The sequence below is a fragment of the Tauraco erythrolophus genome, chromosome 18 (assembly GCF_009769465.1).
Source record: "Tauraco erythrolophus isolate bTauEry1 chromosome 18, bTauEry1.pri, whole genome shotgun sequence".
NCBI lineage: Eukaryota > Metazoa > Chordata > Aves > Musophagiformes > Musophagidae > Tauraco > Tauraco erythrolophus.
This window is the reverse complement of record NC_141482.1, coordinates 6,401,609-6,414,565: the sequence shown is the minus strand read 5'-3', so window position 1 is coordinate 6,414,565 and position 12,957 is coordinate 6,401,609. Positions and strand designations below refer to the sequence as shown.

Genomic DNA, 12,957 nt, shown 5'->3' with positions numbered 1-12,957 from the left:
CTGGGAAGCACGAACACCAGCAACCCCGTCCCTCCAGCAAAGCCCTGTGAGGGCAGCGGTGGGGAGCTCAAGGAGACAGGCACTAGATGGCAAACACCCGGTGAGGGCCCAGCAATCTCCCTCCTGGGATGCTTCGGGCTATCCTCTTGTCCTCCACGGAAATTTTGTCTGCATGAAGTCGCGAGGTTTTGTACCAGGATTTCTGGATGGTGCTGGGCATCCACAACTGCCGGCCACATCCACTGCCACCTGCAAGACTGGCGCCCATGAGAGTGCTGGGCTTGCTGCACTTTGCAGGACACTGGAGCATGTTTCCACCCCAAACACAAGCAGAGCTACTCCAGGTAGGATGAGCCCCAGTTTTCATTTTCACAGATGCTGCTCCCGTGTCCCTTCCCCAGATGAAGTCAGGCTGGTGGCAGCCTGCAGAGCCACCCTTCAGTCACCAGCCTGGTCTGCTTGGAGGCACAAGCTTCCACTGACTCAAATGGAAAGGGGAAGCTTGGCACCGGTGCTTCTGGACAGACGGTCTGTCTAGGGACGGCTCTGTAAACCACCCCCAAGGTGACCTTCTTCCTGTGTGGCATCAAGAGCTCCATCCCCCTCAGCCCTGCTTCAGCGAGAAACGTGACGGTACAGGAGCACAGTAAATGGGTGGGAGGATGGGGAGAGCTGACGATCTGCGAGCACAGCTCCTCCAACCCACCTCTCTCTCCCTCCCAGGTGGACACGCAGCAGTAGGGAGCTCTGAGAGGTACCAGAGGGCAGGGATGGGTGATAGGCACCTGACAGCACTGCGTTTCGGCATGGGTCGGAGGGGAGATGCTGAAGGAAGCTGCTCCCTGGGCAGGTGTCCCCCATGGAAGGGCCCAACAGGGAGCACTTCTGTGCAACATCCCTGCACTCCTCCCCTTGAGCTAGCAGGGTCACTGATGTCCCCTGGAGAGGGTCACTGATGTCCCCTGCTCTCAGCCAGCTGGAGGACTCCCACCCATTGCCAGCGCTGTCAGGGATGGGAAGGGGATGCAACCAAGCAGATGGGCAAAAAACAAGGAGGAAAGAAGGGCAGACATGGCAATCCAGCAGTGCCTGAGCACACAAGGCAAAGCACAGCTCACAGTGTGACAGCCGGGAGCTTGGCAGGGACAACGAGGAAGCCCTGGCACAGGTGGATCTGGGGACCCGGCTGTCCAACAGCAGCAAGCTCTCCTTGGAGCTCTTTGGGGATCTTTGCACCCAACATAGGTGCCTTCTTGACTCTTTCTTGCCCAGGGAATCACACCCCATCACAAAGCAAATGGAGACAGGAGTGACCACACGCTGTCCCCAGGACAGGGCACAATGGCAAGGAGTGAAAACTGAAGGACAGAAAAGATCTGTCACGCTGTCGGCAAATGGCAGTGGTGTTCAGATGCCATGACTCAGTTTTCATCCGTCCCACCAGTCGATGCAATCGAGTTTCCGTGACAGCGATTTAACAGCAAAGACGACTGCTGGCCAGGACATTCCACGGGCAGCAGGGAGATGGCTCGTTCCTGTCGCCACCAGGGCTTGAGCTCTTCAGCATCAAAGAGAACAGGATGAAGAACCCATCTGCTGCTGAGCCATCTGAGGTCACCACAACAGCCTGACCTCTTCCCCCACCACGCTCAACTCAAAAGCTCTTTTGAGACAGCAAGGACTGAGCATTCACTAAAGCACACATGTGATTTCCAGATGTGTGCCCTTCCCTACATCTCCCTGTGTGCCATTATCTGTGGGGGAGGCTCCAGAGGGCTGGACTATCTCCACCAACAATGCAGGGAGTAGTTGAAGCACCTCCTTGTGTCACCTCCTCCTCCTCCTCCCCAGACTGACCACACGAGTCCCTTCCACCCACCACACCGTGAACCAGAGAAAGAGGCAGAGATACCAGAGCAGCTGTTGGTGAAATCAAACCTGCTCTGTCCCAGAGTGGTTAAAAATGAAAACAATGGCTCTCCTCTTGCCTTTTCACCATTTTTAGTCTATCTGCACTACCCATGATGGGACCACTGGTGGTGCTGGCTTCACCTTCCATCGCCAAGGCAAGAGTATGGTTGATAGTCAATGGCATCTTGTTACAGTGCCATCCAACTGAAGATCCCCAGGCACTGAGCAGATACTACCTAAGCCACACACCGCCCTAGCAGGAGACATTATCTTCAGTTTATGTTTACATGGGAGAGGCAAGAGCTCTTGGTGACGGTCTTCACACCAGGCTCCTCTACCACTCAGGTTTGTTTTTTTCCTAATGACTTCACCTCAGATTTATTTGGTCCTCAGAACCGGAGACCTCCTCCTGCTTGCACACCGACCTGCTCCATGGTTCATATCCAGCCTCCATAGCCAATGCTCTAAAATTTCACACTCATCTCTAGGCCTTTTCATAACATGCCCCAAAGCCTGAGCTGCTGGGGATGACGGGGACCGTACTCCAACCAGCAGCATGACCTCAAGAATAGGCTGACACAAAGCATTAGATGACATATGAGACCCTGAAGACGAAAAAAAAAAAAAGATAAAACCATTTGTGCTGCTTTGCTGGGACTTAGAGCCAACTTGTGTCCCAGCAGAGCCAATTCCCCACTGCCCAGCAAGCCCGAGGAGCCCGGCACCGCTCGGGGTCTGCTCACAGACCTGGGACAACTTCTGGGTCCTCTGAAGTTGAGGAGGGCTGTGAGTGGGCAAGGATTAGCAGGACAAGGACTGCAGGCTTGAAGGAAAGGGGGCACCCAAAATACCCCGGGATCCTGGCCAGAGAAACCAGAGGTGGATGAGTGATGCCCGCAGGACGGGCACTCGCAGAGGCACCGTAACGTGTGAGCAGAGCTCAGACAGACAAGGCAGCAGGGTCTCTGCTGCTGCTCTCATGCAGTCCAGGAGCACGAGAGCCTTGCCCTTCGCCCACACCAAGAAGGACCATGGCAGACAGAGCCCGAACGCTCGGCAAACAAACCAAGCCACCCCCCACCCCACCTTTCCACCAGCTGCACAGCAGATTTATAGGGTGCAGACTTACAGGGCAGGGTGCCAAGGGGGTTAAAGTCCTCTTGGACATCCTGTGCTCCCAACAGGGCTGAACACTCGTCCACAGCCACCAGTTATCTGACCTGGCTTACAGGCTGGGGACCGCATGCGTGAAGATACCCACCCCAAGTAAGGGTGAGGAGGAGGAGGGATGAAGGATGCACCGGCACACGTGGGAGGGATGTCCTTTAATCATCACATCACCCCGCACTTCTGGGAGCGAGTAAACAGGAAAAAGACTCTCGAGCAGCTGCTCTACCCAGCGTCCCCGCGGGGCACAGCCTGCCGCGACGGCCTTCCTTGACATCCCCTCTTAGTGACAACAATTTCCAACTCCAGCTGGTCCAGCCCTAGCACGGAGAGATGCTCAACTGGAGCAGGATGGGGCCCTGCACGGCTCAAGCCCAGGAGGAGGGAGCAAGGCACACCACAGAGCGAATTGGGGGAGCTCCAGCAGAGACAGAGAGCAGGACATCGCCACGTCAGAGCAGCTCATGGCGTCAGGAGCAGCCACAGCATCGCTGCGTGCTGCTGGGAGCGCAGCATCCCTTCCGCACCCATCCTGCCAGGTGTCCTGAGCCCAGCAGTGCAGCGGGACGGACCGTGGCATAGTGATCACGCATCCAGCTCCCAGGTGACGAGTTTTGAAAGCAGAGGGAACAGGCAACCCAAGACAACATCAGTCCCTGAGGACAATTCGCCCCGCAGGTCGCTCCCCGCAATGGGTAAAGGCTGGGGATGAGCAGAGAGGCTGAGCTGCAAACAAGAGGCAGCGCAGCTCTGGGCGTGAGGATTTCATGTGTCAAGGCAGAGAAAAAGAGTCACGTTGCAAGAAAAAGAAAATAAATGCATTTGTAATGAGCTGGAGAGAAAACACAACGCGCAAGGCACAGTCCTGTCTCTTCTGCCATGGCTATTAGCCGCTTCATCCTCAAGGCCAGCGGACAAAGCCAGCTCAGCTTCCCGTTGATGGAAGCTCACGTGCTGCACCACAACCTTCACCACGACACTTTTAAACCACCGGTGTGGGTCTGCCTGCCTGCAGACGGCCAGGCGTGCACTGGGGCTCCGTACTAACGGCACGAGAAGACACGATTGACCAAAACCTCAGAACAACTACAAGTGTTTGCAAACAGAAAGTAGGAGCTGCAGAGGAAAGCAAGAGAGGAATCTGTTCCAGACTCTGGAAGGCTTTCCACAGCTTTCCAGCCAGCCCAATTCAGGACCGCCAGCTCCAAACTGAGCTAAAGAGCCACGAGACCATGCAGGCAGCAGAGATGGGGCTGAAAAGCAGGTTGAAAATCAGAGACTTTCAGAGCATGAGCTGTCAGCGTCGTAAAGCTCTGCTGACTTCAACAAATTTAGAGTTTCCAGCTTCTGTCAGAGACACCAGCCCTTTGGGTACTCCACAACCACATGTTCTCCTGCCGTCTGACACATCAAGGTGTTTGATATGTGATGGGAATATACCAAGAGGCAGCAAAGTGCCCAGAGATAAGGAGAGCTGGGACAGGAGGGATGCGCCAGGCACAGGCGCCGGCCAGAAGCACAGCCCTGCCCGGAGCTCCAAGTGCTGGGGGATCTTCAGAAAGGCAGAAAATTCTCAGAAATGAGGAAGTTTCATTTGAATCAACATCAAAAAGCTTTTTCCAAACAGCTCTTTGTGCAACATAAAAATCCTCAACATTTGAAAGATTAAAACCGTTTTGAAGGAAAGCTTTCTCCAGCACTGCAGAGTCCCTTTGGAAACAGCCATTGTCACCGTGTCCCCCTCCCGAGGGCTCTCCCCAGTCTGGGAGACACCCTCCTGCCGCTGCCTGGCATAACACCTCTGGCACAGAAACCACGCTGGGCGGAACAGATGAGCAGGGACAGCGGAGCGGAGGAAAAGCCATGAGATCACCCACCCACCCCCGTCCAGGGCAGGATACAGTCACCGCACAGAAGATGTGCTAGATATTAAACCCATCTCCTACGCGACACCGGCAGGAGAGAGTCAGCAGCAGCAAACATCGTGAGCGAGGCGAGCCCCACGGGTACGCGTGTGCTGTGATGGCTGCAGGTTTCTGCCAGCATCCCTGATCGTCAGATACCAAACCATTTTCTCCATGCAGCTGCAGGTATCCGTCGAACACACAAACCTTTCTTCTTTCATCCTTTTCTAGATAAGTATCCTCCCAGTTGCTCTATTTCAGCACCATCTTCCACCATCCGCTCTCCAGGCTCGCCTGGCCAAGGGGAAGCCAGGAGGATGTGGTAGGTAACTTCTCAAAAGCGTTGTAAGGACGTCAACATTTAAGCCCCACTGATTTCTGATTTCTACTGCCCTTAAACCTCAGAGCACACTAGAAAAGAAAAAAGTCTTCTCACTGACTTCAGACATTTCCTTTTACTGTCTAACAAGGCTCAGCCGATGGTTTCAACTCAGAGCTGCACGTGGTTTCTGTGATCGAAGCCCCACACCCCCTCACCACATGCTGCAAGCTCTTCCTGGGCTCCCCGCACCCCTCCTTCACCGCGTGTTTACAGCAGGTCCTACCGAACCCGCGACACTTCGGGAAAAGGGACACAGCACAAGAGGCTCGCTGCAGCCCCAGCCAGGCCACCCAGCTCCGAGAAGCACTGTCAGACACCTCCGAACACAAACCACCAGCCCAGCTTTTGGTTAATCTACCATTAAGCAGAGACTACCACTGTTGGTCCCTTCATCTAAAGAGCTATATGGCCACCAACGGTGTGGTCCTGCTGTATTTTTACAGCCACGCAGGACTGGCGATCACTGTGCTCAGTGGAGGGATGACATGGAAGAAGTCTCACAGCTCCTGCCACCAGTTTCACAGCCTGGATGAGATGCTCAGCACAAACCGTTTGCAACACCGACCACAGCAGGATCCCACCTCGGCAGAGACAGAGGAGACGGATGTGCAATCAAATGTGCTCCACTTCCAGCAGCTTCAGAAGTTCCCATCCACAGGCTGAGCTGCTGCAGCTGGTCAAGGCAGGACAGAAGTAGAAATCTTGTGATGTAGCCAAAACCATAAAGCAGCCTCAACTGAGTGCTTGTACTCACAGAGCTCCTGCTCCATCCCAAGTGTCAGCAAGGTTTACATTCTGGCCAGTCTGCCCGTCCTGGTGCAGAGGCATCACTTGGGTCCCTTCCCAAGGGACACAAGGGTCTCAGTGCTCTCTGGAGGGGAAGGCCCCAGCCAAAGAGCAGCACCCAAGTTCCCGGGACCACAAAAACGAAATGAAGGCCGTACCCTTGGAGTAAGTCAGTGGTTAAGCGTGCTCCACTACACGCAACGCTTGGGGATGGGGACCTTCGCACTGCTCAGGGATGAGGACTTTAGCATCGACTGCCCCCCGACCCCCCTCAGGCTCCTGCTGAGACTGCAGACAAGCCTCTTCTCCATCTGCAATCTGCAAGATACGCGGAAGGTCACACGCCTGCTGGCGCAGGGACAGGCGATGGGCATCGCTAACATCGGCATCTCTTCGGGAGGTTCGCAGCCCACACCACTGCGATTAGATAACGGAGCTGAGCAAACGCTGATAAGAACAACTACCCGCCCTGCAGGCAAGGGCGCTGAAACAAAGAGCAGTAAAAAGATCACAGATTGGGTTGGGCGGCTGTTGGCTCAGCACAGAGATGGGGTGCATTAAAAGTCCTGTACGAAATCCCACGACAAAACTGGCCCTGGAGATGGGAGGTGACGGCACCGAGCACGCGAGGTGCTCCTCCGCAAAGCCAGATGTTCAGATCCAGCTTACTCAGATGCTCCTCTCAGCACACGTGGTGTCCAGCCAACACGGCTGCCTGCAGGCAGGGAGGAAGCCAAGCCACAGCGCTTCTGCCCTGAAAAACCCTTGGCGTAGGTGAGAAGCAATCGCTACGCAAAACCTCTCCAGCACGTTTTAATTAGCGGGCTTAAAACCCATAAGCCAATACCTTCCACGTGGCTGACTGGCAAACGAAGGAATCGGATGGACAACGCGGGTGCAGCACCGGAGCGGAGCACAGCTGGCTGACCTGGGGAGCGGCTCTCCAGGTTGCAGAGAAGCTTTTGAGATGCCAAGGGAGGAGGTAATTTGTGCCGTGTCTTAGTACTGCATGAGTAGGGGTCTTCTAACCTGTTCCTCCTGGGAGACGCTACCAAGAAGAAAAAGGAGAGATGACGAAGGGATGCGAAGCGAAGGGAAAGAGGCTGTTTCAGTTTGGAGGTGAAGGCAGAGTAGAGCTCGTGCGCCTTCCCCGGTTTAACACAAGTATCCCAGTGAGCAAGAAGGGGACTGGTGACGACACAAAAAACCCCGCACTCAAGAAACTCCCACAGTAGAGCTTCAGCAGCGGAAGCTTTGCCCATGACGACGGTCACAAGCCATGCTCTCACCTTCCCACACCAGCAATTTCTGCAGCCCCCTGCTCCAGGCACCTCGGGAGCAAGCTCTCCTCTTCCCAGCCCCTGCTTGTGGCCGGGGGGCAGCAGAGCAGGAGGGGGACCGGTGCAGGACTCGAAGGGGATCTGACCCTAAAGTTAGTTTATCCTCGAAAGCCATTTCTAGCTTGCTCGCTGCTCAAGAGCTCCAAGCCTCTCTGCTTATTCAGATGGCCTTAAAACCACAAAATTAAAATAAATAAATAAAAATTAAAATTAAAACGCTGGGCCTCGGTGGACTAACGACAGAGGCAGGTAGTTGGAAAGGATGAGGTATGAGAAATCCTCCGGAGTCACTTTGTATTAATATTTTACAGTCCCTGCCTTTTCTTTTGCACAGACAACGGCTTTTCTCCACCTCCATGGGAGTGAGCTCATTTCACTGAAAGCAAGAACGCAACCAGGGTTTTTTCGAGGTGGATTTTTCCCCCCCTCCTCTCTCTCCCCTATAAAAGAAACATCTGCTCCAAATTTTCAGCTCGCTCTCCGAGCAAACTCTCTGAATTTTCTGACATGTTTCAAGGCAAACAGATCAATTAGAAGGTGGCCTATAACCCCCCAGCATGTGAAGTCACGAACACGAGACCCTTTTATATTAAAAAAAGAATTACATAACACAGGAAGTTTTTTTTAAAAAAAAAACACCAAAAAAGCATAAAAGACAACTGACTCGAGGGATTAGCTCTACTTTGCTTTGGGTGATTAACAAAAAGAACAGAAAATTATTAGAGCTCTTCCCATTGTAACAGCCAGGCCCTCTGCAGAGTTGATTAGCGAGAAAGCAATGCTTTGGTAATTAGAGCTGGCTGAAACCCTTTTGGATAAAAACAAATATTAATTGAAAAAAAAAAACCAACTTTTTTTTTTTTCATTTTGCACAGTTTCAGTTATAAGAAAGTTCAGGAGAAGGAGGTGACGGCTTTTCAAAGCCAAAGGCTCCCCACACAGACAGGTCTGCCCCCTCCTCCCTGTCCCTCAGCTGATTCCTCTTGTCCAGGGTGCTCCAGGGGAGCCGAAGAGTTAACGAAGAGTGCGAGATGGGTCCTTTCCAACAGGAGAGGTTCTTCGGCTGGGAGCCCAGCTGCCCGGAGCTCCCGCTGTGCTACACGAGGGTCACAAAGCGAGGGGACGAGGTCACTCCAGCAAGGGCTTCCCTTTCCTCTTGGCACCAACCTACCGTGACGCCAACACCTCCTGGCTCTCGAGCAGGAGGGCAGGGCTGGGTGGTTTGATGGTGGCCAACAAGGCTGGTGGGTTCCCTGTCCACCTACGGCATGTGTGGTGCTGCCACCCAGCCCATCACACACAAGCTACTCCCCAGTCAGCATCCCTCCGGTCCGATCTCACCACTGTTAGGAGACTCTGTTCAGCACTAAGGGCTTCAGCCTTCCGTGCCAAAAGATCCTTCCAGAGGCCAGCCAGATCCTGCTTGCTTCCGTAAGTAACTTGAAAGATGTCCCAACTCCTCTGAGCACAAGCAGTGTGGCCAGTGGAGTTGTTTGGTCAGGGAGAAGCTGTCAGACCGACAGCACACTGCTGCTGAGGCACCAAAGGCACAGAGGATGGGGGTATCCCCGGACCTTCTCCAGGTGTGCTCCTCTCCAGCGGTGGGGTGACCTGAAGCCTGCTCAGGCTCTGCTCCCCTGTAAGCTCCAGGTCAGCATGCACCAGAAAGCCAAGCACCACCAAAAGAGCCCTCTCCTCCCATGACACTGCAGCTTTAGCCCACGTGCCTGAGGCCACCTGGAGATGATCCAGCTGATCCTCCATTCCCTCGTGCACTGCCTATCACGCAGTGGAAGGCTTCCTGAGCTGCAGCCATGGAGGCTATGCTCTTCCCAACAGGGCCAGTAATAGAGCCAGGTCCCCCACTGGGGGGCCACTGCCCACCCCTCCTTGGGACAAATACAGATCTTGTTTCTGCTAAACCCACCAGATGCAGAGAAAGGAGCACAGATCCTCCATGCTGGAGTGTTCATGGAGACAGATACCTCTGCAAGACATGGCCATCTACACAGACGTGCCCTGAGTCCAAGACCTCCATATGTGAGTATCCATGGATACTCACCTACTCTGAAATGGATAAACACCCAGGATTATTCCTACTTAGACAACTAACTTGTGTCCAGGGAGTTCTGAAGCTCCTTGCTGGTCTCCATATCCCAAGAAACACAAGAACATTCACTACCGATCCATGAACAGACCAGTCTTTGACCTGTAGACCCCCAGGCATTGTCCGGTGGAGATGTTGTTCCATGGGAAGGAACATCTCACCTCCTGACAGCTAGCTGCTCTCCTCTGCTCATGACCTCACTAATTTTGCATGTTAGAGCCAATCCAGTACTGCCATGAAAACCAAGCCCCAGTCTTCCTGCCAGACCCAACCTCCTGCTTCCCACGCCAGCATGGCTTGTCTTCACAGGGAGAACTGGGTCAGCCATTGCTCAGGGTTAAAACTACCCTGCACTGAAAGTGATTAGCTTGACTCCAGGTCACTTCCCCCTCCGGCTCTCACCACGGCCATGTGAACACTGTGCCAGTAAAGGCTGGTCATCAACGGAGGGATAAGCCAGGAGAGGAACACATCAGTGTCTTTGCCACGTGTCATGCCACACACCTGGGTTTCCCCAGGCATCCTTTTTCTGCCCAGAAAGCGCATCCAGATGAAAATAGGGAAGCTGGCCAACAACCTAGTATCGCTGGCCATCGATCGCGAGGCTTTGCCTCGCCTGCCTAGATACACAGTCACTATTTGTGTACACAAGCCGGTATTTCCACCTGGAGCTCCCACGCTTCTGTCCAGGAAACATTAAAGCAAAACTCTCCTTCCTCAGCCCTGTGAAGGAAGAGGGGCGAGGGGATGGGTGCTGCTCAGGGTGACACCAGAGGAGGGACTGAGGACAGGGCAAGGTGCTCACGTGCAGACAAGAGGCCACGGGGAAAGCATCCGGCACCAGACAGATGGGGCTGAAGATATGGCAGCTCTTCAGGCTGACGTCCTCTCTCTCCAGCACGGCCCACCTTGCCTTCAGGAGGGTTGCACGCACTGCAGGAACATCACACGTGTTGGGAGGCACGTGCCAGGGAACCCAGAGCCCATGGCCACCAGCCGGCCAACTCGCCTGAGGTGCAGCAGAGGAGTCTCAAATAATTTTCTACTGAAAATATCAACAGGTGACGTTGAAAAGAACACAAGGGAACCAGCTGTCCCTTGTTTTGCTTTTCTTTCACTAGAAACCTGTGGATTTTATTAATTTTTTAATTTGATCACCTTGGTCCCTGGGACGCACTCTCTGCTTTTACCGATCTGCTCTTGGCTGTCTGCACAGCACAAGAAGTCCTTGCAGCCATGACATTATCATCACTGTTACCAACACAGTTTTGGTACAGAAGTTAAAGTCCTCTAAATTTCCCTGAAGTTAAGGTCCCAACCTTACCAGGACTGCAGTGGCTGCTGAGGTTTGCCCACAGGAACAATCGCCCATGTAGACATCGGTGGGGACCTCTGTCCCACCATGGGCCATGGACCCACATGGCCTGTAGACACTGCCAGAAACCAGCACCTCACCAACAAAACAAATGGGTGCTTTGCCGTAGCTTAAGAACAACTTAAGCCTAGGGCCAACGGAGCACTGCACTCTCCTCCCTCTCCCACTGCCTCAAAGCTCCTCAAGGCCACCCTGAGAAAGGTATAGGGGACCTTCACATCCAGCGATGCTAACAGAGCCCAAGGCTTCTTCCAGATCTGCCTGGAGATGCCACTGGGCAGAAGCTAGAGGACTCCAAGGGTCTTAAGGCAAACCAAAGCCTCAACCTGGAAGCATCAGCATTTTGTGGTTCTGCCACAGAGACACGACCATCATCTCCACCGCCTTTCTCCACCTGAGCCCCCTGGCAATACCAACAGCATCCAACCTTTACTCCCTGGGCCAGCAGCACTTGCCAGGAGGGATGACAACTTCTCCACAGCCTCGCTGTGCCCCAGCTGCACCCCTCGACGTGGGGAAGGCTGGCGCTAACACGCCGCCACGCCAAGGCCAGCACCAGGGATTTACGTCACGTTGCCTTTGTGCGTGTCCCCTCTTCCTCGCCTCCAGCATCGCACAGAGACCCTGTCCTTGTGCTGGCGCGCGTGGGAGCGGGAAAGGTAATTTAAGAGAAACAGCAGTAACCTGGGAAACCAACGCCGAGGTTAAAAGTTTCCCAGTGCGGGGCCTCCCTGCTCTCTCCCACTTCCCACCCATCTTTGTGGTTTGACGCTCGCTTCTCTTACGAATCTTTTCCCCTGCCCTCCTCGTGCTACAGGTCCACATCACATGTGGGAAAACGAAGCCCACAAGCTGCTCTGCCGGTAACGGCACCCACCGCTGCAAACGGGCTGCGCGGAACCCGGCTCAATGCCAACCGTGCTCCACCTGACCCTGTGCCATCATCCTTGGGCAGATGCGCAAAGGGGAGAAGGGAAGAGGAGGAAATTGCATTACAATATTTTGGGTTGGTTTCCGTGTCATCTCATCTGTTGCTCCAAGGTGCAACCTCAAAAGGGCTCAAACTAATCCTGCCTCCTTTTGAGGCTCTTAGGTGCTGTTAGCCAAGGTACCACCCGCGAAAAGGCACTCAGTTTACCCCAGGGGAAGTCTGATGCCGAAGTGGGATGCGGAAAGTTGGGAGGCGGTGCTGGGGCGGCCATGGCGGTACCCGGCCCGCGCATCTCCCGCGGCAGCCGCGCACCGTGCGGCCGGAGCCGGCCCCGGGCAGGGACACCGGACACCTTCTCCGCCATCTGAGCTGCTGCGGGGGAGATGCCGGGCGCAGAGGGGTTGGGGTTTATTGTTTGTTTGTTTTTTCTCTTCCTCCTCCCCACCGAGCCTCACGCCGCTTTCCGAGCCGGGGAACGGCGGCTCCCCGGTTCGGCTCCGGCCGGGGCCGCCCCGCACCCATCGCCCCGAGGGATCCAGAGTCCTTTTCCTCCCCTTCCTGCCCGGGTTTCCCGGCCATCCCTCCCTTCCCTGCCCCGCACTCACCGGCTCCCTCGATCTTCTCGGAGCCGCGGCTCCAGGTGACCTGCCGCGTTTCCAGCTTCACCTGGAAAGTTTTCCGTTCGGGTCGCTGCGACTTTTTGGAGTAGAAGAGGGTCATGACGGTGCCCACCTCCAGGCTGCGGCAGAGGTGGGCTGCCTCCGCCTCGCTGGGCGCCCCGGGGCCGCTGCCCGGCCCGGCCGCCATCAGCGCCGCGAACAAAGGGGAGCGGGAGCGCCCGGAGCGCCGCCGCCGCCGCGCTCAGCGCCGCCCGCCGCGCCCCATGCCCGCCCGCCCGCCGCCGGCCGCGGGGAGGGGGAGGAGGAGGAGGAGGAGGAGCGAGGAAGGAGGCGGGAGGGGAGGGGAGGGAAGGGAAGGGGGCGGTGGCGCGGGGCGGAGCGCGGCCCCGTGCGGTGGGACGGGCACGGGGGAGGCGGTCGCTGCGAGCCGGGGG

General features: G+C 55.4%; 1 protein-coding gene across 3 annotated transcripts in view; it reads right to left on the bottom strand.

Annotated features, from left to right (window-relative positions):
* Positions 1–12,710, bottom strand: part of PLCG1 (phospholipase C gamma 1) — a 47,083-nt gene extending 34,373 nt beyond the window's left edge. For 2 of the 3 annotated variants that reach the window (XM_086622698.1, XM_086622697.1), the window contains exon 1: positions 12,509–12,710. In XM_086622698.1, the coding sequence (XP_086478824.1) occupies positions 12,509–12,710 (202 nt within the window). The remainder of the gene's footprint in view (positions 1–12,508) is intronic. The other variant, XM_086622699.1, reaches the window with a different exon arrangement.
* Positions 12,711–12,957: the final 247 nt, after the last annotated feature.